Source organism: Ovis canadensis, chromosome 2 (assembly GCF_042477335.2).
Source record: "Ovis canadensis isolate MfBH-ARS-UI-01 breed Bighorn chromosome 2, ARS-UI_OviCan_v2, whole genome shotgun sequence".
Classification (NCBI taxonomy): domain Eukaryota; kingdom Metazoa; phylum Chordata; class Mammalia; order Artiodactyla; family Bovidae; genus Ovis; species Ovis canadensis.
Window position 1 is genome coordinate 11279990 of NC_091246.1, and position 27584 is coordinate 11307573.

The following is a 27584-nucleotide window of genomic DNA, read 5'->3' on the forward strand; positions in this document are numbered from 1 at the left end:
GGTTGTAAAGTGAAAGTCACTCAGTTGTGTCCAACTCTTTGCTACCCTGAGGACTATACAGTCCATGGAATTCTCCAGGCCAGAATACTGGAGTGGGTAGCCTTTCCCTTCCCTTCTCCAAGGGAAATCTTCCCAGTCCAGGGATTGAATCCAGGTCTCTTGCACTGCAGGTAGATTCTTTATCAGCTGAGCCACAGTGGAAGCCCAAGAATACTGGAATGGGTAGCCTATGCTTTCTCCAGCAGATCTTCCTGACCCAGGAATTGAACCTGCGTTGTAGGTGGATTCTTTACTAACTGAGCTATCAAGGAAAGACAGGTTAGAGAAGAGAAAAAGACCCCAGACACTCTTACTCACGGCAGAGGGGAGGGTAAGGATCACTGGTTCTTCTGCTAAAGAATCAGACCAACAAGAGGTGACATATTAATATTTATTAATTTTATTAATATTTATTAATACTGTAAGATGCAACAGTATTCAAATTACTACACTAATATGACTATCAATAATAAATCTACCAATTAAAGTTCAAGATTTCTTTGTACTCTCTTGTCCTTAGAGCAGATGTCTCTAAAGGTATACAAATTACTATGTTAAAATTATTTGAATTATTTTTCTATGTATATTTATGTGAAAAGCTTGACATATAGTTAAGGTCCTCTGTTTATGATGACAGTCCACTTTAGTTTATCACTACAAAACCTGTACTTTATTTAAAAGTCAAATCTGGATATTCCCTGGTGGTCCAGTGCTTAGGACTCCTGTGCTTTCACTGCCAAGAGCCTGGGTTCAATCCCTGGTTGGGAGAACTAAGATCACATAAGCCGCACTGTGTGGCCAATAAAAAAGTCCAAACCTTATAAATGTGTATATTTAAAGAAGTTCAATCCTTTGCCTACAGATTCCTTAATTTCCACTTACCCTTATTATATTTCTTTTTTTTAAATATGCAGACACACATAAATATATAAAACATATCCTGTGTGTGTGTATAATTTTCCCTTCCTTTTTATACAAAAGGTAGTATACATAGTGTTAAAATAATTTTTAAATGTAAGTATTTAGATGAAAATGTCCCAATTATTGCTTTAAAAAGCCCTATCCACAGCAGATACAAACTATTACATATAGGAAAGATAAATAACAAGGTCCTACTGTGTAGCACAGGGAATTGTATTCAATATCCTGTGATAAACCATAATGGACAAGCATATGAAAAAGAATGTTCATATCCTTTTCCATTATGGTTTTGAGAGAGTCAATTCCTAGGCAGGTTGATAAGAAGTCCGGGGGTCCCCGAGGAGAAAAGGGGTCTGGGGTTCTCGAGGAGGAGGAAAGGACAAACTTTTTTTTTTCTCTACATTTCTTAGTCTTAATCACATAAAATGGTTTGTTTTTTTAAAAATTTTTTAGCCCAGAACCGATGATAACACAACAAACAACTCAGTTTCAACTTTGTACCGCTGCTGCTGCTAAGTCACTTCAGTCATGTCTGACTCTGTACGACCCCATGGACTGCAGCCCACCAGGCTCCCCCGTCCCTGGGATTCTCCAGGCAAGAACACTGGAGTGGGTTGCCATTTCCTTCTCCAGTGCATGAAAGTGAAAAGTGAAAGTGAAGTCCCTTAGTTGTGTCTGACTCTTAGCGACCCCATGGACTGCAGCCCACCAGGCTCCTCCGTCCATGGGATTTTCCAGGCAAGAGTACTGGAGTGGGGTGCCATTGCCTTCTCCGAACTTTGTACTAGGGATTATATAACAACAAAGGATCCTGCTTGAGGACAGTTTCTCCTTCCTGAAAACCTTCTGATTAACCCTGATATTTCAGAATGTATATTATGAGAGTGGGTCTCGTAGGATCTTTCTATTGTTACATTCTAATCCATTATCCTAAAATGTAAATTGTGGGAGTGGGTCTGGTAAAAATTTGGTACCATTCTTTTGATTTACTGTAATAACTAATTTAAAAAGTATATAACTCCCTTGCTAACACTAGCAAGGGGAGGCATTCTCCGACCCCTTCTGATGTCTATGTCAGAAGCCTTCTCTGTCTCTTTTCTTACTTTAATAAAACTCCGCTACACAAAAGCTCTTGAGTGATCAAGCCTGGTCCCTGGTCCCAAAGCTAACTCTTCTTCTTCGGAGATGACGAATCCAACATCGTTCACCATAAGCCATCAGTTTATATATATACATATATATGTTTGTGGGTTTCCCTGGTGGCTCAAACAGTAAAGAATCTGTCTACAATGCAGGATACTTGGGTTCTATCCCTGGGTTGGGAAGATCCCCTGGAGAAAGGAATGGTTGCCTGGAGAATTCCATGGACAGAGGAGCCTGGTAGGCTACAGTCCATAGGGTTGCAAAGAGTCGGACACAACTGAGCAACTAACACACACATATATGTTAGTGTGTGTGTACATATATATGTATAATTGACTCACTTTGCCATACAGCAGGAATTAACACAACATTGTAAATTAACTATACTTTAATAAAATAAATTTAAGAAAAAAAAAAAAGGCTCTACTCCTTTGCCTTTGGTCCACTTGGATTGACTCTCAGTAGGATGAAGGGCATTTTCATGCTCAAGGTCTCAGGCACTGGCAGAAACAAGGGCAAAGTCCGCTTTCCTCTTAACCTGAAAACCACCTGGTCTATACCTCCATTTCTAAAGCATCAGAACCAGAGTATAGAAGGTGAGAAAGCAGAAAGATTCCAAATTCCTCATTACTACTGGTAGATGACTAAAACTTGCCAATGCAGAGTTAGCACTACAATTTACCAAAATTCCCTAGTACCTCAAAATCATGGTAAATGTGATGAATCTTTAACTATTGAAAGAAAAAAAGCAATCACTTTGAAAAACACTATACAAGTTAAAGTTCATTTAGAAAAATAAACATCTGACAGTAACAAAGAAAATTCTGAAAAAAAAAATCCAGTTGAGGCAGGAACTAAGCCTTCTGAAATACTAAAACACTCTATAAAATTAGAGTAATTAACATAATTTAGCACTGGTACACGAACAGATAGACCAAAGTAATAGAATAAAAAAGATCCCTATGCACACAAGAATTCAGAGGTGGAATTTCTGACAGAAAGAAAAAATAACTAGTCAGTCAATGGTGCTGGAACAATTGTACAGCCAGCCATCTGAACCAAAATGAAGTGGGTTTCCTAACTCACTTCCTATGCTGAAATCTGAGTCCGGGGGAAAAAAGCCCACAAAAATTCCAGAAGAATATTTACAAATTAAAAAAAAAAATCTTTGTTTAAGATGGCTTTTTATAGCTTTGTCACAAAAAACACAAAAGTCTTAAAAGATAACTTGATTATCATTGATAACTGATTCAATAAAACCACATGGTTCTGCATGATAAACATATAGGATAGTCAAACTCAAGATGCAATGAAAAAACACTGAGAAAAAATTTCTAACATGTATGATATAGAACAAATTACTTTTCAGTAGAGAGATCTCAGAGATCAATCAAAAGCCTAACTGTGTAAGCCAGGCAAAGGAAAAGATACACAGATGGTTTTAAACCAGGGTTTCTCAATCTACACTACTGACATTTTAGACAAGATAATTCTTTACTGTAGGGGGCTCCACGTGCCTTATAAGATGTTTGCCAGCATCCCTGGACCCTCCCATTAGATGCCAGTTAGCACTCCACTCAATTGTGACAATAAAATGTGTTCCCAGATATTGCCTAATGTCTTATGGGAATCAAAATTACTCCTCAACAAGAACTGCTGCTTTAAACATATAAAAAGATCTGCTTCCTCACTCTTTGGTGCAGATTTTAACTATAATGAGATGACATTTTTTTCTCTAGTTAGATTTTTATTATCAAAACAGGTATTTTTATTATCAGACATTTTGCTGTTTACCAATGTGTTGGGTTAGGAAATCGCATTAATTCTTTTCAGTGTGCAACCTCTTCGGAGGGCTTTTGGTATTAACTATCAAACTTGAAATGCTTACACTCTTTGATCCAGCAGCTTCATTGCCAAGAATTTATTATGTGGATACACTCAAATATGTGAAAAACAGGTGAATACAAGGATAATTATGGCAGCAAAGATGGAGTAACAAAAAACTAGAAATGATCTGGTATCCAATGATGGGGGTAGGTTAAATAAGGCTTCTCAAGTCGAAAAAATTCTGGAAACTGGTTGCACAACAGTGCAAACATATTTAACACTACTTAACTGTACACTCAAAAATAGTGACGATGGCAAACCTTATGTGTATTTTAGCACAACTCAGTATCATCTCAAAGTAAAAAAAAAAAAAAAAGCCTCCCCAAAAGACACTCATCCTTTAAGGTTAGCTTAGTTTGTTACTACCTTGAAATCCCTTTTTAAACACCCCTTATTTTCTCCTTCCAGAATTGAGAGTTCTGAGCAAGTCATTAATTGCACAAGAGTTCCGGTGACCTTTCACCCAGAACTCGCGGCCTCCAGCCGGACACGCAGCTGTATCTCTAAACCCAAAGTTGGGACCAGCCCTAGAGGCGGCGGGATACCTCACTCCGGATCCTTTATCTATGAGATTTTAACACGACTGCCACCCCCAAGTACATACCTCTGCGCTACTTTTCACAAGTTACCGCAGGTTAGAGGAACACTGCATCCAGGGCGAACCAGCGTTCCAGATCGCTCCGAGTAGTATCATTAATCCTCCCACCGCCACGTCAGGGCCACCCACGCCATCCACTCCGCCCGGCCCGGTTTCCTCCCCCACGGCGCGAAACTACTTACCCAGTGTTGGGCAACATGATTGCGGCAGATCGAAGTCAGGGGCGACAACGGACTCAACGAGCGACCACAGAGAAGCTGATTTTCCCCCAGCATTTAGCCCCGCCCCAGACCCCGCCCCCGGGGCCCGCCCCCGAGCTCTGCGGGAGGTGCTGGGCGCTCCAAGAGGCGGGAGGTGGCTGAGTGCGCCTGCGCACGCCGTGGGCCTCGCTGGCGGGCGGCGCTGGTTTCCTTCTCTTCGCAGCCTGCCCTCTGGAAACCACTGCTACGCGCAAGCGCTGAGAAACAACTCCGCCCCGCCCCTCCTGCGGGGGTCTCTACGGTGACAATTGGTCTCCAGCCTGCGCGTCTAGAGGTACTGGGCGCGTCAGCCGCCAAGTACGCCTTTTCCCGGCTTATGAACGTTTCCCCGCCGCCACGCAGAATTCCTTTGCCGGGGTGGGGTGGGGTGTGGTCATTTGGGATGTCCATTAGGGACCCTGAAGGCTGAGATACGGCTTCTCAGCGGACTTTGGTTCTTGGTCCCCTTGCCGTCCACGCTGGCACCACGCCCTCGGAGGCCCGTCTTAGGAACGCTTTTCCTGGGCAGATAAACACTTCTCCTAGAAGCCGGCCAGCGGCGCATTTCGACTCTCCCACTGAATCTGGACTAAAGCCAGCCGGACTGCAGCTAGACAGCCCTGTAGTGAGGAGTAGCTTCTGAATCAGAGCTCTGCAGTAGTCAGTCTTGCCGAAGAACTCAGAGTTAACTCTGATTGTTCTACTCTTTGTCAATATCTCGGCGAGGAAACACCCAGGCTCAGTGCTGGAATAAGGTGAATTCTGGGACTTAGTATTGCTTTTGGTAGTATACCTTGGACATAACTCAGCTACCCTAATGAACTAGAGACTAGCACAATACTTTTAGGGAGACGAGAAGAAATTCTGTTTTGAAGAGGTTCAGTTCAGTTCAGTCGCTCAGTCGTGTCCGACTCTTTGTGGCCCATGGACTGCAGCACTCCAGGCTTCCCTGTCCATCACCAACTCCCGAAGCTTACTCAAACTCATGTCCATCGAGTCGGTGATGCCATCCAACCATCTCATCCTCTGTCCTCCCCTTCTCCTCCCGCCTTCAGTCTTTCCGAGCATCAGGGTCTTTTCCAAGGAGTCAGTTCTTCCCATCAGGTGGCCAAAGTATTAGAGCTTCAGCTTCAGCATCAGTCCTTCCAGTGAACATTCAGGACTGATTTCCTTTAGGATTGACTGGTTTGATCTCCTTGCAGCCCAAGAGTAGAACAGGGTAGAAAAAGGGTGAAGAGGTAGAACAGGATAATGTTGTTATGTGAGGACTAGCTGAAGAAACTAACCTGGAGATAGGATATGGACTCACCAACTCGATGCACATGAGTTCGGGTGAACTCTGGGAGTTGGTGATGGACAGGGAGGCCTGGGGTGCTGTGATTCATGGGGTCGCAAAGAGTCGGACATGACTGAGTGACTGAACTGAACTGAACTCTCCCTTTTATCAGAAGCCGTGAATATCTCTATTTACTCATTTATATCACTTTTGAGTGTCATAGGCATTTGAATTTTCCATCTATGATATGGTCCTTAGAGACTCCAGAGAATTTACTTACTCAAGAAGTATTAGCAACTGTGGGTGCTAGTCAATGGAGATATAGGTGGACCAAACAAAGGCAAGGTCTCTCCCTATGTAAGAGGAATAAGGAGTAACCAATGTGTTCTTTAGGCTGACCAACTGTTTGCAAACCCATGGACTACAGCCCATCAGGCTCCTCTGTCCATAGGTTTTCCATGCGAGAATACTGGAGTGTGTTGCCATTTCCTTCTCCAGGCAGTCTTCCCGACCCAGGGATCAAACCCCTGTCACCTGCAGTGGCAGGCAGATTCTTTAACACTGAGCCACCAGGGAAGCCTGTGTTGAAATATTAGGTGTTCTGAAAAGAGTGATGATAGAAACTGTTAGAAAAAAATACTCTCCATTCACTCAAGAACATGAACACAACCTACAGGGTGAGAGAAAATATTTGCAAATCATACAACTGATAAGGTATCCAGAATCTATAAAGAGCTCTTAAAACTCCAGCAATGAAAAGATGAGCAACCTCCAATTTAAACATGAGCAAAGGACCTCAATAGACATTTCTCCAAAGAAGACATGTGAACAACCAGCAAGCACATGAAAGGAGGCCCAACAGCATTATTTATTAGGGAAACTCAAATCAAAACCACAGTGAGATTTCACTATACACCCACTAGGATATCTGTAATAGAAAAGATGGAGCAACTTTCCTGGCAGTTCTGTGGTTAACATTCCTCACTTTCACTGAAGGAGGCATGGGTTCCAACCCTGGTGAGGGCACTAAGATCCTGCATGCCACCTGGTGCAGCCAAAAAAAAAAAAAAAAAAAAGTTGGAAAATACTGTGTTGGCTCATTATTAGAGAAATGCAAATCAAAACCACAATGAGGTACCACTTCACACCAGTCAGAATGTCTGCGATCCAAAAATCTGCAAGCAATAAATGCTGGAGAGGGTGTGGAGAAAAAGGAACCCTCCTACACTGTTGGTGGGAATGCAAACTAGTGCAACCACTATGGAAAACAGTGTGGAGATTCCTTAAAAAATTGCAAATAGAACTACCTTATGACCCAGCAATCCCACTGCTGGGCATACACACCGAGGAAACCAGAATTGAAAGAGACACATGTACCCCAATGTTCATCGCAGCACTGTTTATAATAGCCAGGACATGGAAACAACCAAGATGTCCATCAGCAGATGAATGGATAAGAAAGCTGTGGTACATATACACAATGGAGTATTACTCAGCCGTTAAAAAGAATTCATGTAAGAATTAAATCGCCAGTCTATGTCTGACGCAGGATACAGCATGCTTGGGGCTGGTGCATGGGGATGACCCAGAGAGATGTTATGGGGAGGGAGGTGGGAGGGGGGGTTCATGTTTGGGAACGCATGTAAGAATTAAAGATTTTAAAATTTAAAAAATAAAAAGAAAATACTGTGTTGGCCAAGATGTAAAGTAGTTGACACCCTCAAACATTGCTGGTGGAAATGTAAAATAGCACAGCCACTTTGGAAAATAGTTTTGCAGTTCCTCCAAAAGTTAAAGCATAGTTACCAGCCACTGGATGTCTACACACAGAAGGGCAATTCCATTTTTGGGTATATACCCAAGAGAAAGGAAACGTGTTGAGACTAACCACTAGATGGCACTGGTATTTTAAAATTCTCAATTATATAATACTGCAAAACGTTAATTTGTTAACAATGTTGTGATATATGTTATAATCTGATTTGGATTAAGGCAAAAATAACAAATTTCTTTATAGGTTCCTTATAAAGGGGAAATAAGAGGACGCATAAATTTTAAGTTCCTTAAAATAATGCTTTGTATCAGTAAAACAGGATGTGATGGTCTAATCTGTATTACTATTTTTTCAGTTATCACAGAATAAGCAACTGTGTCTTTGGTTGTTTGACTTCTAAAGTCCATCAAGTTTAATTCTTCAGTGTTAGTGGTTTTCAAATACATAGGAGATTGAAAATGAACTTAAATTGAAATATCAAAGGATATGATGTTAAAAGGGGCATTCCAGGTGGCACAGTGATAAAGAAACCTCATGCCAATGCAGGAGATTCAAGAGACTCAGGTTGGACCCCTGGTTGGGGAAGATCCCCTGGAGTAGGAAATGGCAACCCACTCCAGTATTCTTGCCTGGAAAATGCCATGGACAGAGAAGCCTGGTGGGCTACAGTCCTTTGGGTCCCAAAGAATCAGACATGACTGAGCACACACACATGATGTTAAAAACAAGTTTAATCTTAAATTATCAAATAAGGACTCTTCTAACCCTGACCTTGTATAATAATATATATTTTTAAAGTGTGTAATGCACTCGTTTGTTGACCACAACCCACATAAATAAATTTTTCATCCAGACCTAGTAAACTTTCCTATTTAAATCCATTGTATACTACCCTGGTTTTTTTTTTTTTTATAAGTTGATTGTAACCTACAACATTATTTCAATGACTCATTCATGGATCATAACCTACCATCTGGAAAACACTGCTTTAGTGTGCTGTAATTTGCCATTGTAATTTTTCAACTTGCCTTTTAAGATATTTTAGGTTCCTTCAGTCAAATGTAAAATTATTAATTAATGGTTAGAAGCCAACAATGGAGAAGGCAATGGCAACCCACTCTAGTACTCTTGCCTGGAAAATCCCATGGACGGAGGAGCCTCATGGGCTGCAGTCCATGGGGTCCCTAGGAGTCGGACACCACTGAGCAACTTCACTTTCACTTTTCACTTTCATGCACTGGAGAAGGGAATGGCACCCCACTCCAGTGTTCTTGCCTGGAGAATCCCAGGGCCAGGGGAGCCTGGTGGGCTACCGTCTATGGGGTCGCACAGAGTCGGACACGACTGAAGAGACTTAGCAGCAGCAGCAGAAGCCAACAATCCCATGTGACTAACAGCAGGTGCTTTCAAGGGCATTTGAAGAGTCAGGGATCACTTGAAACTTTCATTTCTTTCACCCACAAGATAGCACACCCTACTTTAGAAGGTGAAATGGAGAAATCCTTGGGGGGTTTTGAGTATATAACAGTTGTTTCTGACAATGGACCAAATCTTCCCAGTAGGACCCCTCGCTACACCTTTTGTTGCTCAGTGACTTATTGCCACTCATTTAAGCAGCAACAATAGGATAGTAACCTCTTTGCTGTATTATAATGTCTATATTTTTCTCATAGTATATTATTCCAACAATCTAACAAAAGTGAAACTTTCTCTGTAATATCACCCTTGAGAGATAATCATTGTTAATAGTTTGGCATGTATCCTTTGAAATTTTAATATAGATTTTGATTGCATTTAAAGCAAAAGGGTGGATCACAACAAACTGTGGAAAATTCTTAAAGAAATGGGAATACCAGAACACCTTTCCTGCCTCCTGAGAAACCTGTATGCAAGTCAAGTAGCAACAGTTAGAACCAGACATAGAATAGAGTGATTCAAAATTGGGAAAGGAGTACATCGAGGCTGTATATTGTCACCCTGCTTATTTAATTGATATGCAGAGTACATTGTATTACATTCCGGGCTGGATGAAGCACAAGCTAGAAGACTGCCAGGAGAAGTATCAGTAACTTCAGACATGGAGATGATACCACCCTTATGGCAGATATAGAAGAGGAACCAAAGAGCCTCTTGATGTGTAGGTGAAAAGAGGAGAGTGAAAAGACTGGCTTAAAAGTCAACATTTAAAAAACTAAGATCATGGCATCTGGTCCTATCACTTCGTGGAAGATATATGGGGAAACAATGGAAGCAGTGACAGACTCTTCTTTCTTGGGCTCCAAAATCACTGCAGATGATGACTGCAGCCATGAAATTAAAAGATCCCTGCTCTTTGAAAGGAAGCTATGACAAACCTAGACAGCATATTAAAAAGCAGAGACATCACTTGGCCAACAAAGGTCCATATAGTCAAAGCTATGGTTTTTGCAGTAGTCATGTACAGATGTGAGAGTTGCACCATAAAGAAGGCTGAGCACTGAAAATTGATGTTTTCAAACTGTGGTGCTGGAGAAGACACTTAAGAGTCCATTGGACTGCAAGGAAATCAACCCTGAATACTCATTGGAAGGACTGATGCTGAAGCTGAAGCTCCAATACTTTGGCCACCTGATGCAAAGAGCTGCCTCATTGGAAAAGACCCTGGTGCTGGGAGATGGAGGGCAAGAGGAGAGGAGAGTGACAGAGGATGAGACGGTTGGATGGCATCACCAACTCAACAGATATGAGTTTGAGTAAACTCCGGGAATTGGTAATGGACAGGGAAGCCTGGTGTGCTACAGGCCATGCGGTCGCAAAGAGTCGGACACAACTGGGTGACTGAACAATAAAAAGCAAAGGGGAGATTGTTAGTGTTATTCACTTAGTCATGTCCAACTCTTTTCGGCCCCATGGACTGTAGGCCGCCAGGCTCCTCTGTCCGTGGAATTCTCCAGGCAAGAATACTAGAGTGGGTAGCCATTCCCTTCTCCAGGGGATTTTCCCAACCCAGGGATCGAACTCAAGTTTCCAGCATTGCAGGTGAAATCTTTACCATCTGAGCCACCAAGGAAGCCCAAAAGGGATATTATATATACTCTCGTTTTGGAACCTGTTTTTGTTTTCCTTAGTGTATCAAAACATCTCTTCAAATTTACACCTAAAAGTTCACCTTAAATTTAAAAAATTAGATGTGTTATCCACCCGGGTCCTTGAACTCTTTAATCAACAGAAATTTATAAGAGGCTGGAGGAGAAATTCAGGCAAGGCTTTCCCGGGACTTGTACTGCAGCACTAGGGAGAGAAAACAAGTTACAGCTGCCCTTGCTTGCTCTCCTTAAATGGAGTGAGGGTAGGGGCAGTTCCATGGGTCTGGCAGAAGGGGTGGCTTAGGTGGTCTGCCACCCTTGTGGTGGTGCTGTGTGCACAGATCACGCTCAGTACCCTGCTTTTGCTCCAGGCACCTCAGGAGTGGCCGTTGGTTTGTGGCCTTTTTGTATCATTGTTCATAATCACCCTGACTGCCATGCATTCAACTGTTTTTAGTCCTGTATAGTTTCTTGTATTCTGTTGCTCCATGAGCTCCTTTTGTCCAGGCGCAGGCACTCCAGTAAAGGGTCCCTGATCCCAGGTCCCAGAGTATCTTAGGTTCATGGTTTTCTTTTATATGAATGTACTCCAAATTAATTTTACCTCTTGTGATGGTATTTCAATAGTTTTTATTTTTTATAAACAGTATTGCAATAAAAGCCATTTATTCAATGTCTTGTTTAGCAGTGGATACGTTTTCTAGTTCTGGCAAATGTGAGGTCTGCTGGAGAAGGTTTTCTGACTTTTAAGAGAGAGACCACCGAATATATCACCTTTCTTCTTCTAATTTAATTTCTGGACATGATGCTTGGAACAGCTGCGTTGGTCTTGAAACCACGAGAGGAACTAGCCTTCCCCTTTCCATAGCTCCTTCAAAGTTGAACTTTCTCCTATAATATACAGGAAAGGGAGACAGGGGGCAGTTGTCTGAGAACCCACCTAGGTCTTCACCTAGCTTTCTGACACTCCCCCTGCTCAAAGGCACAGTGTGGGTTTTCCTCACTTTGCAGCTAGCCAGCTCTTACAATTCTTGGAGACAGTTCCCTCAGTAGACAACTGCTTCCTTGCCTGAGTACAAGCAGTGGAGTGGGTGTGTGGATCAGGCCATAGTCCGTTATTCACTCTGTTGGTTTGTTTACTACTCAATTCCCACACAGCTCTTTACCAAACAGCTGAGGCTTACATGAGGGAACTACCATCTTTTTGTGTGCTGTGTGTGCTAAGTCACTTCAGTTGGGTCCAACTCTTTGCAACTCCATGGACTGTAGCCCGCCAGGCTCCTCTGTCCATGGAATTCTCCAGGTAAGAATACTGGAGTGGGTAGACATTCTCTCCTCCAGGGGATCATCCCAACCCAGGGATCGAATCTTGGTCTCCTGCATTGCAGGCAGATTCTTTACCATCTGAGCCACCAGGGAAACCCATCTCCCTCTCTCTCTCTGTATGAAACTGCTGTCAGACTTATTTGCCTACTCATTACACATTCTCCACTTCTTATCAATGGTATACCTCTATTATTAGAGGTGGCAGTATGCCCAGTATAAACATTGCATCTCTCAAGCCTCCCTTGACTAGGGGTGGCCATGTGACCAAATTAAGGCTAATGAGGTAAGCGGAAGATATTGGGAAGGACTTCTGGGAAAACTTCTTTAAAGGGCTTCCAGACATCTTATGATATTAAGAATGAAGCTGTGTGTTTGCATAACAGAACATAAAGGAGACTGGATCTTTGATAAACATGGAATGCCATTACAGCCCTGAAACCATTACTTCTTTTGCACAATAAATAAATTTTTATCTAGGGCACTATTATTTTTTGTTTTCTGTTTAATGTATCTGGACCTAACTCTTAAATGATACTTTGTCTCAAGGCAAAGTATCAAAAGACTATAAACAACTGAAGGGAGTTCCCTCTGGAACCAACAAGATCCCTAGCCTTGTTCCTTGGTTTCATATCTGCATTTTTCCCTGAGAGCATTAGTTTTGTTCAAATTTCCTTCTTTAAAATTGTCTTTAATATTTCCACCACTTTTCAGGAACTCCCAAGCCCTGCTCACAGGAGTTGGTCTCATGCTAAGATCCATCCTCCCTTCCCTAGCTAAATACTTTCCCAAGAGTGAATTATTCATTTTATTTATTTTTGTTAATATTTATCTCTTTAGTTGGCTGTACTAGGCCTTAGTTGCAGCACTAGTGATCTTTGATCTTTGTTGTGGCATGCAGATATAGTTCTCTGACCAGGGATCCAACCTGGTCCCCTGCACTAGGGGTGTGGCGTCTTAGCCACTGGACAACCAGGGAAGTCCCCTATTCATTGTATTTAGAATATGACTTTAGCAAGAGATCCATGATGGTTGTAGGTATTCCAAGTCCACTTCCCTTGGAGACAGTCTCACCTAATTTTTTCTGGTATCCAGTAAGCGACTACTATGTCAAACACACCCACCTCTCCCAAACTCAGGCATTCCTTCTGAGATACAGTAGTCTACTGTGAGTACATGTAATCTTTCCAAGCTGAGAAAAAGAAACATTTGATTCTTCTGTAATCAACATAGCTTCAACCCTGCTCACTATAAAGATAGCATTTTATCATTTTATACTGAGGAACAATGTCAGTTATTTTTTTATCTTCTAACTTTCAAACTGTGCCTACCATTGGGAAAGTACGGACATTTTAAGTTAGCTTAAGGATCAGGCCCATAATTGAGCCATCTATCTCTTGCTGGCCATTACTTTGCTACACAAAGACCAGACTTTGGAATTCCCCCATGTCTTTCTGCTATGCCAAATTAAATTCTCAGAGGTGCCATCCTCCCACTACACTCTATGAAATTAAATTTTTGATTAAGCTCTCCTACTCCCACTGCTGCCGGAGAAGAGAGGCTATATGAAGACATTATCCTCTAATACAACCAGTCCTCCACCTCCAAGAGCGGGGTGTGGAGGTGGGAAGACTTGCTTTTCCAGTTACATAAATAACATTCTCATAGCGAAGTCCTCCAGACTGTTCTTTCGTTTTTCTGCTACTGACCTTTTGCTTGTTTGCCTGCTCAAGGCTGAATGTTTGCCTGATGCCCTGCAGGATCACATGAAGTAAACATCTTCTAGAACTACACTGGGGAGGGACAGCAATAGTTCTTTCCAGTTGTCTGGCATTGCAAGACTCATTCCACCAACCTCGTAAACTATGACGAGATTTTTGCACAAGACTATTTCAGCCAAGAGCAAATAAGAACAAAGAAAAAATATATATATTCTTTAACCAATCAATAGCCAGATATGGCTCCTTGTTAAACAGTTGTATCAAAAATTTTAGGGGAAGGTTTGACTTGACCAGAATGAAGGTTTATTCTAGTGAAAAATAAAAGTATTTCCTATTAAAGATATGGTCTCAGTTGCTAAGAAGGGACTATTTTGTCTCATATAAGAACACTTACAATATTACAGACATCTTTGTTTTTGTAATTTTCACTGTGCTGGGTCTTTACTGCAACGTGCGGGCTCTTCACTAAGGCTCATGGGCTTGCTCTAGTTGCAGCACGCAGGGGCTTCTTGTAAAACACAGCCTCTCCAGTCGTGGTGCATGGGCTGAGTTGCCCTGTGACATGTGGGATCTTAGTTCCTGATCAGCTGGTAAGGGATCAAAACTGCATCTCCTGCATTGGAAGGTGGATTCTTAAACATTGGGCCACCAGGGAGGTCCAATAGGCATCTATAATATGTACTGACCTCATACATCTGTGGACAAATGGAATACCAAGGCAGTAAAGGCAAGTCAACTCATTATAGTAAGTCAACTTCAGTTCAGATGGGAAGAATTACAGGCAACAGGTTAACTGGAAAAGACGGGTGAAAAAAAGGAGTTGTCCCTTTCCTTCTGCTACTCTACTCACAGATATTCCTCTATGTTCCATCTTTGAAATGACTAGGGTGAATCTCACATTAGTTAACTGGTTAGGCATAGATAAGTTAAGGGAGAATCATGATAAGGACTGGTGAAAGACAGTACAGAAAGCTGCCACAAAGAGTGGGAATATTGTAATGAAAGTCATTAGTTATCACATTAATTTGCAGGGAAAATGGAAGTCCAGGAAAATGAAAAGAAAATGAACCTGAATCAGAGAAAATTTCTAGTATAATAAACTAGGAAACTGACATAACCCTACCACAAACTATGAAGAATACCTTCCAATTTGTATCCAAATTAAGGAAGGAAGTGATATTTAACAAGCGTTTCTTCTAAGAAACAACTCAGAGCCATTTTTAAGAAAATAACTGGGATAGACCTAAAGGTCTAGCAGCTACCTGAAATTTGAAGAAATAAGGACTAGTGCTTCAACAGTATGTGTACTGAGAACTTCCAGATGTACAAGCAGAGGAACCAGAGATCAAATTGCCAACATCCACTGGATCATAGAAAAAGTATGAAAATTTCAGAAAAACATCTACTTCTGCTTCATTGACTATGCCAAAGCCTTTGACTGTGTGGATTACAACAAACTGGAAAATTCTTAAAGAGGTGGGAATACCAGAACACTTTACCTACCTCCTGAGAAATCTATATGCAGGTCAAGAAGTCACAGCTAGAAATGGACATGGGACAACGGACTGGTTCCAAATAGAGAAAGTACATCAAGCCTGTATATTGTCACCCTGCTTATTCAACTGATATGAAGAGTACATCATGTGAAATGCCAGGCCAGATGAAACACAAGCTGGAATCAAGATTGCCAGAAGAAATATCAATAAACTCAGATATGCAAATGACCCCACCCTTATGGCACAAAGAGAAGAGGAACTAAAGAGCCTCTTGATGTGGGTGAAAGAGGAGAGTGAAAAAGCTGGCTTAAAACTCAACATTCAAAAAACTAAGATCATGGCATCTGGTCCCATCATTTCATGGCAAATAGATGGGAAAACAATGGAAACAGTGACAGACACTTTTTTTCTTGGGCTCTAAAATCACTGCAGATGGTGACTGAAGCTATGAAATTAAAAGATGCTCGCTCCTTGAGAAAAAAGCTATGACAAATTTAGACTCTATTGAAAAGCAGACACATTACTTTGCTGGCAAAGGTCCATACACTCAAAGCTATCATTTTTCCAGTTCTAAAAAATAAAGTTTATTTAAAAAATTTTAAATCTTATAATGCTACATAAATTAAAAAAAAAACAAAACTATTTCAAACGACTGAATGAATTTAGAAGAAACTAAGGGAAATGTCTAAGGCAATGATTCTTAATGGAATTTACACCCCAGAGAATATTTGTGAATGAATGTCTGGAAACATTCTGTTGTCACATGTATGTGAGGGATGGTACTGGTATCTAGTGAATGGAGTCCATGGATGCCACTAAGTGTTCTACAATACACAGTACATCCCATCTCCCTGAGAATTATCCCGTTCAAAATGTGCTGAGGCTGAGAAACGCTACCCTAATGGATGAGGTTTGGGACCTATAGCCGTGCTGACAGAAATAGGCTGGATTTTGTGCATGTGTAACATTTGATACATCCAAAATATGTATGATATATATGTAAATTATGAGATAATAATAAACATCTGTGAAACCATCACCCAGCTAAAGAACTAGAAATCGTGAGTCATGTGCCTCTCTGATTTCCACCTCTCTGCTTCCTCTCTAAAAGTCACCTCTGAGTTTTGTGTTTACTTCTTCTTTGTCATCTTTTATAAAATTGTGCGTATGTTTGTGTGTGTGTTCATAATACATTGGTCAGCTTTGCATAGTGGCGGTTCCTTTTCAACTTTACAGAAATAGTATCTTAGTATATAGTTTTTTTTCTGATTTTACTTTTCATTCAGTATTTTGGTTTGACTTATCCATATCATTACTTTGTGTGTTTTATTCATTTTCATGGTTGTATAGTATTCCACTGTGTGACTATGCCACAATTTATTTGCCCATCTCTCTTGATGGACATTTGGGTTATTTGCATGTTTATTATATGGACTAATAATAGTATAGAATAGCAGTGGTGCTATGAAGAGTCCTTCATATGTCTTCCCTGGCTCAGAGGATAAAGCGTCTGCCTGCAAAGCAAGAGACCCGGGTTCGATCCCTGGGTTGGGAAGATCCCCTGGAGAAGGAAATGGCAACCCACTCCAGTATTCTTGCCTGGAGAATCCCGTGGACAGAGGAGCCTGGCAGGCTACAGTCCACAAGGTCGCAAAGAGTCGGACACCACTGAGCGACTTCACACTATGTACATAGAGAAGTACTCAAGTATGGATGTCTTTAAATTGAAATTATGTTAAGAATTCATCTTCTGTTCTGAAATCATAAAGACAGCCTCCTAAATGTTATTCTAAAAGCTTAAAAACTTTGCCTTTCCTTTCTGAGTCACCTGGAGCAACCTTGAGGTGGTTGTTATCTATATTTGGAATGAGGTAGAATCCCAGGGATGGGGGAGCCTGGTGGGCTGCGTCTATGGGGTCGCACAGTCGGACACGACTGAAGCGACTTAGCAGCAGCAGCAGCAGCAGACATCAACTTCTACTTTTTCCCCCTAATTGATCTAAATGTCTTCTGTGTCCTACATCAAGTTTTCATTTATATCCACATCTGTTCCATTAAATAATTTATCTATCTCTGTGGCAATGCTACATGTTCTTGATTATTTGACTTAATAAATTTTAATACTTGGAGAGGCAAGTCCTATTACGTTGTTATTCATCAAGATTGTCTTAAGTTATTCTAGAAATTACTTCATCAAACTCCTGGGAAAATCACTTGGGACTGCCTTGAATCCATAGATCATTTTGAAAAAGTACATCTTTACAATTTAGTGTCTTCTAGTCCATACATGGTATATCACTTCTTTAGGCTGTCTTTTCTAATACAGTTTCTTTCCATAAGATATAACAAATACTTGGTTACATATATTTCTAAGTATCTTTAATTTTGCTTTCATACAAAATTTGATGGCATTCTGTGTGTCTGTATATGTGATAAAATGTACAAAATAAAAATTTTATACTTTTAACAGATTTTAGGTGTACAGGTCTGTGGCAATGGTATTACCATTTTTCAGTGATATTTTCTCACTGTTGTTGCTGGTATATAAAATGCAGTTGATTTTCATGCACTCAGATTATACCTAGATTTCCTACTAAACTCATTAATTTTAATAACTTTTACATACTTCTGGATTTTTCTATATAATCCTCCTAACTGCAAATAATAGCAATTTGCTTTTTCCTTTCCAATATTCATAGCTTTCATTTCTGTTTCTTGTCTTACTGTACAGGAACTATGGTATAATACTGAATAGAAACTTAAGCAAAAGGACCAAAACATAAACAAAAGAAGATTAAGACCTTTTATTTTGTTAAAATTAAGAGTTTTTGTTCATCAGATGATAACACAAAGAAAATGAAAAGAGAAGCCACATTCTGGGAAGAAGGTATCTACTATGGCTATTTATTACCAAGGACACCTGAAAATCAATAAGTAAACAACAGTCAAATAGGAATTTAAAAAGAAGATTCATGACTGGCCAGTAAAATATGAGATAATATTCAATTGTATTAATAATCAAAAAGTGAAAATTTAGGGCACATATGACATTTTTAGGCTCAATGGCAAAATTTTTAAATTGTATTAGTTACAATACCAATTGACCAATTGAGGGTATGAGCAATGGGAGCTCTCAAACACTTGATAATGTTGGTAGTGAAAACTGATAAAATCACTTTGGAAACACAGTAAAGATGAAGATTACCAAATTTCATCACTTCTGAATGTATAACCTAGATTGTCAAGCCTAGAGAAATCTCTGAGTGCCTCAGGAGACAGGTACACAAATATTCACAGAAAAATTATTTATAATAACACAACAAGAAGCTGAAACTAGAAACCACTCATATCAATCAAGAGAAGAATGGATACATTGCAGCATATTCTCATTGAGAAATACTGCACAGCACTGAAAATTAAGGAAACACATGGAATTAACCACAGAATCAGAATATTAGGTGAAAAAATCAAGTGGCAAAAATATATTAAAAATATTACACTGTTCATATAAAGTTCCTATGGTTTAGGAATTTGCACACCTTTTAAAACTATAAAGCAAGCAAGAATGAGTAATCATAAAACTCAGGAATACCATTCTTTGCACTGGGATGGGAGAGATTAGAAATGGGGTTAGAAAAGTACATAAAAGAATCTTTGAGATCTTCCATGGTGGTCCAGCGGCTAAGACTCCACACTGCCAATGCAGGGGTCACAAGTTGGATCTATGATCAGGAAACTAAGACTTCCCATGCCATGTGGCAATGCCAGAAAAAAAAGAGACCTTCAAATTTTGCCTTTGTTATAAATTTCTCAAATTCTCCTTGGTGGTCATTTTATGATTATGCTTAATAATTTATGTAAGTAGAAATGCCAACCCACTCTGGTACTCTTGCCTGGAGAATTCCATGGACAGGAGTCTGGTGGGCTACAGTCCATGGGATGGCAAAGAGTCAGCCATGACTGAGTAACTAGCACATATAAGTTTATTAAATTTTTATTTTGAAATAAATGTAGATATTCAGAAAAACTGTAAAATTTCTACAGAGCATTCCCGAATATGCTGTCCAGCTTCCCCTACTATTATTCTCTTACATAACCACTGTACAATAATCAGAACTAATAAATAATCATACAACATTATTAGCTGAACTACAGATGCGGGTAGGCAGAATTTTAGCAGTTTTTCCCATCTTCCATCCAACAATATTCCCATTCCCTGGTTATTTAAACACTAATTGTAAGTACTGCTGTGAAGGGATTTTCAGGTCTAATTAAAGTTCCACATTAGCTGACTTTAAGAAACAGGGATTACTGGACTCAAATAAGAGCCCTTAAAAGCAGAAGCTTTCTCTGGCTGATGGAAGAAAGCAGAAGAAGAAGTCCTACAGATGGAGGGTATTAGAAGGACTAGCCTCACCAATGTTGCTGCCTTAAAAAGCAACGAAGGTAACCTGAAGGAACTGAGGATGATCCCTGGCTGACAGCAAGGAAACAGGAATCTAGGATCTATGGTCAGGAGGAACTGGATTCTTGCAATAACAGGAAAGAGTTTGGAAGCCGACTCTCCCCAAATGCTCCAGATAAGAGCCTAAACTGGACAATTCCTTAACTTTTGTATTGTGAGATTGAGGAGAGACCCAGTCAAGCCCATGTGGGTTTCTGACCTATAGAACTTCCAGATAAAAATTTGTATTGTTTTAAGCTTCTAAACTTGTACATGATTTGTTACTGTGGAGAAGGAAATGGCAACCCACTCCAGTATTCTTGCCTGGAAAATCCCATGTACAGAGGAGCCTGGCAGGCTACAGTTCATGGGATTAGGAAGAGTCAGACAGGACTGAGAGACTGAGCAACAATTTGTTACACAGCAACAGAAAACAAATAGCCTTTGTATTGTATCTATTTATCTACTAATGTCCTTTTTCTGTTGTAAAACCTCACACTGCATTTAGTTGTCATGTCTCATTAGTTGCCCCCAATCTGTAATATTTTGTCAATCTTTGCTTGTCCTTCATGGTGTTGACAGTCTTAGAGTCTGTCAATTCTTCAAGAAAAAATACTTTTTTTCATTGTAATTTGAGTTTCTCTGATGTCTTCTTGGGGTTAGATTGAGTTATGCATTTTGGACTGGGATATGATAGCAGCAATGTAACCTTGCCAGTGTAGTCCATCAGTTTATCAGGAGTTCACGTCAACATGTCACATTACTGCTAATTTTGACTGCTTAGCTGAGATGGTGTCTGCTGGATTTCATTGTAAAGTTATTATTTTTCTCCATAATTGATAAATATCTTAGGGGAGATACTTTGAAATTATGCCACTATTTTAAGGTTCGCTCACTAATTTTAGCATTAATTGGTGGATCTTGTCTGCAGCAATTATTCTAATACTGGTTTTCTATTTCCTGTATTCCTTCTATGCGTATTAATTAGAATTATTCTGTAAGAGCTATCCTTTTCCCCTTATTTGCTTATTCAAGTATTTATTTATATAAGTATTGACTCATTATTTTACTTTAAAGGCTATATAATACTATTGTTATTTATTTTGTTGCTCAAACTATTCCCCCTTTGGTCCCTGGGAGATCTTTCAGCTAGACTCCTGTGCCCTTTTGACAAGTCCCTATCATTTTAAAAGTACTTTACTTTTTAGCAAACTCAAGTTGCTCTAAGCTCATGTATTATTTTTATTTCTGCAGCCCTGGAATCAATGACTTCTCTGTGGAGTCCTGGTTCCTTTTATTGGGGACTGATATTTAGTAACTAAAATGTTGGTAAAGTTAATGGGGTATCATTGTTTGGCTTTCTCAGCAGACAAAACTTGGAAATACAAGTATACACAGCAACCATACATACCAACCAACGCCTATACACATATCTATATCTAATTCTGCTATACTGTACCTCTCTCTCTATATATATATATGTATATATATATATATACATTGTAAATCAATTATACTTCAATAAAATACCTGTACATGTACATGTAAGATAATACCATGAGATGGAAAAAAGAAAAAATCTGACAGTTAAGAATGAGGAGAAAAATAAAATATAATTTTAAAACATAAAAATAGAAAGGAATCAAACCACTACTATAGAAATCTGAATTATGGTTGGAGAAAATAGGCTTGAAAAGTTGTACAGAAAGTTAAGGAAAAACAAAAACATGACACTAAAGAATAAATATTGAAATGATCAGAGATCCAATAAATAACTAGTTAGCAATGCTAAGGAAAACACAGACAAAGTGAAAATGAAAAGTTGCTCAGTCATTATCTGACTCTCTGCAACCCCATGGACTATACAGTCGATAGAATTCTCTAGGCCAAAATACTGGAGTGGGTAGCCTTCCCCTTCTCCAGTGGATCTTCCGAACCCAGGAATCGAACCAGGGTCTCCTGCATTGCAGGCAGATTCTTTACCAACTCAGCTATGAGGGAAACCTAATAAATATTGAAATGATCAGAGAGCCAATAAATAAATAGTTAGCAATGCTAAGGAAGAAAACAGACAAAGCTTAACATAAATTTAAAACAAAATTTCAAAATCAAGGTCTCTGCAAGGAACAACATATTTCATGTATTTATTTAATAAGATAGTCACTGGCTACTATGTGGGAGGCATTGTTCCAGTTGTTAAGAATACATCAGCAGACACACACACAAGTATCACTGCCTTAATGATTTTACATTTTAGTGGAGGGAGATAAACAATAAATAAAACAAGTAGGTTACATATGTTAGAATAAGGAGAAAAATAAAGCAGGGAGGAGAATAAATAACAGGGGTGAGCATGATATCCAGTTTCAAATAAGAGTGGCCGAGAAAGGTCTTACTGGGAAAATTACATGCGAGGAAGGCTAATGAAGGAGCAAACCAGAGCGTTCCAGGAAGAGGGAACAACAAGTATAAAGGACTCTGAGATGGGAACCTGCCTGGTCCCAACTAGGAACAACCAATCTGATGTTCAAGAAAGAGTTCTAGGCTAGAGAAATAAAGTTGGCACTCTTCAGGCTATAGATGATATTTAAAACCCTAAGCCTGTATCAAGAGAGTGAGTATAGGAAAAGAAGGTCAAAGACTGGGTCTTGAAATATTTGAAAGCTGTTAAGTCAGAACCAGGAAAGAAGATGGGAGTGACCAGAGACGAAAAACAAACAAAAATGCGGTTTCCTGAGAGCCAAGCGAAGAAAGTGTATCAAGAAAGAAAGAGAAAGTCACTCAGTTGTGTCCCCCTCTTCACAACCTCATGGACTGTATAGTCCACTGAATTCTCCAGGCTGAAGTGGATCCCCTTCTCCAGGGGATCTTCCCAACCCAGGGATCGAACCCAGGTTTTCCACATTGTAGGCGGATTCTTTACCAACCGAGCCACCAGGGAAATCCATCAAGGAAGAGGGAACAGTCAACTACTGCTGATGGTTTCATTTACATGGGGTCTGAGAAATTCCCATTAGATTGATTCTAGAAAAATCAGACTCAAAATAAAGACATAGCCTAAATAATTATCTAAATTTCAAAGATGAAGAAAAACTCTTCTAAGGATCAGTCTTTTCCATCATAGTTATACGATGCTGAAGGTAAGCAGGGCTATAGTTATAGAGCTCCTGACTGACTCAATAGTTCTTCATATACTGAAGTTTTACCTTAGGTAAGTGACAGAATATATAGAGACTCAGGAAACAACCCAAGGTTCCTTCTAAAAAAAAAAAAAATCTTGAAAATTTATTCTACTAACTGAAAGATGATTAAAAAGCACAACACTGTCAATTATTTCTAAATAAGTGATTATTATTATTTTTAATTTATTTGGCTGCACTGCATCTTCGCTGCAGCATACCAACCCTTAGCTGTCCTCACGTGGGATCTAGTCTCCTTACCAGGGACTGAATGCAGACCCCCTGGTTGGGAACCCAGAGTCTCAGGGTATAGAGTAGATTGTACCAGTTTTAAGGACAAAGGCTCAGTGCTTAAGGGCAATGATTCTTTAAAGAGGGTAGTGATTATCACTCAAATTGTTCTCTGGCCTTGTCTCAGATTCATGCCTAAATCTCAAAGGACTTTCTCAGAATAAAAATGGAAAGGTCTGTTTTATTAGAAACTCTGAGTGACACTGGGACCTCGGTGATATAGTATGACAAAAGGAAAATTATTCTTGAAAATCCACAGCAACTTCGACTTGGGCTGGCAACTGCCACTACCGGTCAGGGACTGAAGACAGCACCTTCAGCGCAAATGCTCAAGTCCTCTGGACTGGTCTTACTAAGCTTCACACGGAAATGACTACATCAGGGCCAAGGATGGGCTCAGGAACATGGACGTAACTCATGATGGCAGAGAGGTCAGTGAGTATGTGGGAAACACTTTCAAGTCTCTTTCTCACACAGTTGGGAAGGACTTTGAAGGAAGGCTCATCGTTCAACAGATTGGGCAGTGTCAGATTCAGTGTGTGTCAGCTATTATAACCTAGTCTGACTACCAAGTTAACAGCACCTGAAAAATATGAATTATACACCTATACAGTTTCCTTCAGCCTCTGAAGTTTGTTATTGGCATTAACTATTGAACAAATAACACGTACTTAAGGGAACACTTGGCAATTTTTTTTTATTTTTGAAATAATTACAGATTCACAGTAAGTTCTAAAAGAAGTACCAAGAGGTCCCAGAAACTCTTCACCCAGTTTCTACCAGTAATGTCTTAATAATTGTAACAAAATAAATTGACATTGGTACAATTCATAAACCTCACTCAGATTTTACTAGTTTTACATGCACTGTATGTGTCTAAAGTCCGATGCAATTTTATCAGATTCTGTAGATTTGTACAGTCAACCTCACAATCAGGACTTGTACCATCACCACAAACATCCCCCCTGCTATACTCCCTTATAGTCACACCTGTCTCCTTCTCTTTATGTATCTTCCATCACCACCACCCTGCCATCCTCCTTCTTAACCCTTGGCAACCACTAATCTGTTGTCTCTCTCTGTAATTTTGTCATTTTGAGACTGTTATATAAATGGAATCATACAGTTTGTAGGCTTTTAAGTTTAGCTTTATTTCACTCAGAATAATTTCATGTTTGTATTTTAGCGTATATATGCTAGCAATTATGATTCTGTATTTGTCAGGGGATAAAATGATATTAAAATGTCTCCCTCCTAGAGTCATCAAATGGCTGGTCTTATCTCTGACTTAAATTGGGATCTTTTTATTTTTCTATCTTAGGTATTATTTTTCTATCTTAAGTAATCTTACCTATAAACATGAATAGGGTAACATGTGTGTGCTAAGTTGCTTCAGTCATGTCAGACTCTGTGACCCCATGGACCACAGCCTGCCAGGCTGCTTTGTCCATGGGATACTCCAGGCAAGAGTACTGGAGAGGACTGCCATGCCCTTCTCCAGGGCATCTTCCCCACCCAGGCATCGAATTCACGCCTCTTATATACGTCTCCTGCACTGAGAGGCCCTTTCTTTACCACTAGTGTCATGAGCAGGGTAATAATGTTGGTTAAATGTTAACTACCACTGCATATTGCAATGTTTTAAGGCAAATGTTCAAAGGTTACATTTCGCCCAAACATCATAATGGAGGGGGTAGGGAGTGTCTCATTAGATGAAGGTGTTTCAGGGCAATTTCTTACAATAAAAATTAGAATAAAAACAAAAGAAAGTAAAGTTTTAGAAAATTTAAACTAAATTATTTTAACTGTCTTACTTTTCAAAAGTAAAGAGCAATTAGCAAATAAAGACTGTGTTATCATCAGGAATCCAGTATACAGAACATATAGCTCTTTATGTCAAGGCAGGTCACGTGGGTGATTATCTGATCGTTCCAGAAACTCAGAAACTTACGCTGATATTATAGGCCACAGCTTTCTAATGCCATATGTATTACAGGAATAGCTAGTATTCTAAAAGTGGTCATAGAAGAACTAAATTCTATTCTATATATTGTTTCTGAATCAGAGAAACTCACAAACCTATGGCGTTCAATCCATGAAAAATCTTTGAAACTTATGGCCAAGAGGCAGGGGAGGGGGCAGGGTTTCACCTTGTGTTCTGTCCTGAGTTGTCTTCTTACTATCTAGGCTTCTGTTGCACAACTGGATGTGACTGGTTTAGGAAACGCCATACAGTTCTGTTCATTTCAGTCAGGTACACTTTACACTGGAGACCTTTCAAAGTTATTTTTGGTACTATGGACAGTGAGTGTGAGACAGACTTCACATTTATTTTTTAATACTGAAATCTGTCAGCTATCATAAGGCATTGGCTAAGAGAAATACAACTTCTAAAAGTATAAATTGGTTCAGCTTTTGGGAATAATTTTGTCAATATTTATGAAATCTGAGAATGCTTATGCCTTTTGTCCTCCAATTCTGCTTCTAGGAATCTATTCCTTGATATAATCACATACAAGCAAAGATGCTCATACATATATGATGTTCTTTGCAGTACTGTTAATTATTTTGAATAATTAGAAACAATGTAAATTTCCACTATTTTGGAAAAGGCACATGAAATAATAGTATTAAAAAGAATTAAGTAGATTTTTAAGTGAAAAAAGGAAAAAATGGTGAGGGTGTTGGAAGGTGCACAACTGTTAAGTGGCTATCATGGGCAGGGGGGTAGCTTGTGAAGAGAAATAATACCTTTTTATATTTAAAGTTGTTTTGAATTTTCCAAAATGAGCATGTATGTATATTACTACTTGCATAGCTTAAAAAAAATTGAGGCAATTTTATCAACAGAATATATTCCCCAAACAACAGGAAGACCTCATCAGCTACTTATCTTGCTGGTATTTTTAATACCCATCTGGCAAAGTAGGGTGGCAATGTTTACAACTGCAACTTCATATTTAGATTTAACATAAGAATCAAAGCATATTTGACCTTTTGAAAAGTGCGATTTAGGTTAGATAACAGTATTTTTAAAATGATCTTTCTTAATAAGATACCTGAGGTATTCAAAAATTGTGTTTTGTCAACAAACAAATAATAAACTAAGGGAGGAATGCAGCAACCGTCAAGACTGGAACCTGATTTTCTTGGTCAGCCCTGCAGTGCTTGGCAAATAGTAAGCAACAAATATTGACTGAAAAGATGGGTGAATCAACAGTTTAAGTCTTTTCAGTAGCACCCACTTTTTAAAAAGCAGGATAGTAGCAAGGATAGATGATGGAGCTTGTAGTTACTGGCTTTTCGAATGAGGCTGAGAAGGAGCTGTCCCCTCTTTCTACCCAGGAAGTTAAGAATTTGGTGGAGGACAGTGTTCAGTGGCTCACGTCTTGGGCGATCTGTGAATCGAAAAATCATTCAATTTCAGAACCAAACAGAATATGAGGGGAAAAAAACCGAGTTGCCACTACTTATATTCTTATAATTTTGCTCAGACTAAAAGGAAAGGGTTTCTGTGGGTGTCAAACTGTCGGCAAATCACTCGTCTAAATTTTCATCTGAAAAACGAGAATAAGCACTCTTTCATAGGTTTCTGTTGTTGTTGTTTTTTTTTTTAAATAGGGAAAATGTGGAAACTTTTATAAAATGCTACCAATATAGTGGCCATTCCATACAGTGCAATGAATGTTTCCTGTAAATTCAATGCCAGACTGAGTGGAAGAGCACTCAGAGAATAAAGCTGTATATTCTCAAGTTCGGGGTAATCTCATTCACCTCTTTCATCTTCATCCCAACCTCACCTACCGAGCCGGTGCGGGTCACCGGGCGGGCGACCGGCGCTTCCCTGGGCTGCCAGGCCGGGGGAAGCCCACAGACGGCGCCTGGCCTCGGTGCTCGGGGCCGAGCCGACAGTCTCGCCCACCCGGGGCAATTTCGCGGCGGTTCTGGGGCTCTCGCGGGACACTCCTACCTACTGTCCGGAGTCGGGTCCCCAACGTTTTTCCCGCTGGTACAGGGAGGTGTCCAAGCTAGGGAGCCCCCGGGCGGAGGAGGCGGAAGGCAGGCGAAGCCCGCGGGGGCGCGGGGCGGGGTGTGGGAGGGGTGGTGGGGGCGGCGAAGCGGGAAGCACAAGGCGCGCGCTCCCGCGAGCAAGGAGGCCGGCGGGGGCGGGGGGCGCGCGCCGGGGCG

General features: G+C 40.1%; 1 protein-coding gene and 1 long non-coding RNA gene across 2 annotated transcripts in view; both read right to left on the bottom strand.

The window, feature by feature from the left end:
* Positions 1-5046, bottom strand: part of HSDL2 (hydroxysteroid dehydrogenase like 2) — a 57919-nt gene extending 52873 nt beyond the window's left edge. The window contains exon 1 of the mRNA XM_069575421.1: positions 4771-5046. Within this exon, the coding sequence (XP_069431522.1) occupies positions 4771-4787 (17 nt within the window). The 5' untranslated portion in view covers positions 4788-5046. The remainder of the gene's footprint in view (positions 1-4770) is intronic.
* Positions 5047-24067: 19021 nt separating this feature from the next.
* Positions 24068-27546, bottom strand: LOC138931480 (uncharacterized). Its single transcript, XR_011446571.1, has 2 exons — positions 27201-27546; positions 24068-26794 (listed from the first exon to the last, which is right to left on the bottom strand). It is a non-coding gene; the product is annotated as an uncharacterized lncRNA (long non-coding RNA).
* Positions 27547-27584: the final 38 nt, after the last annotated feature.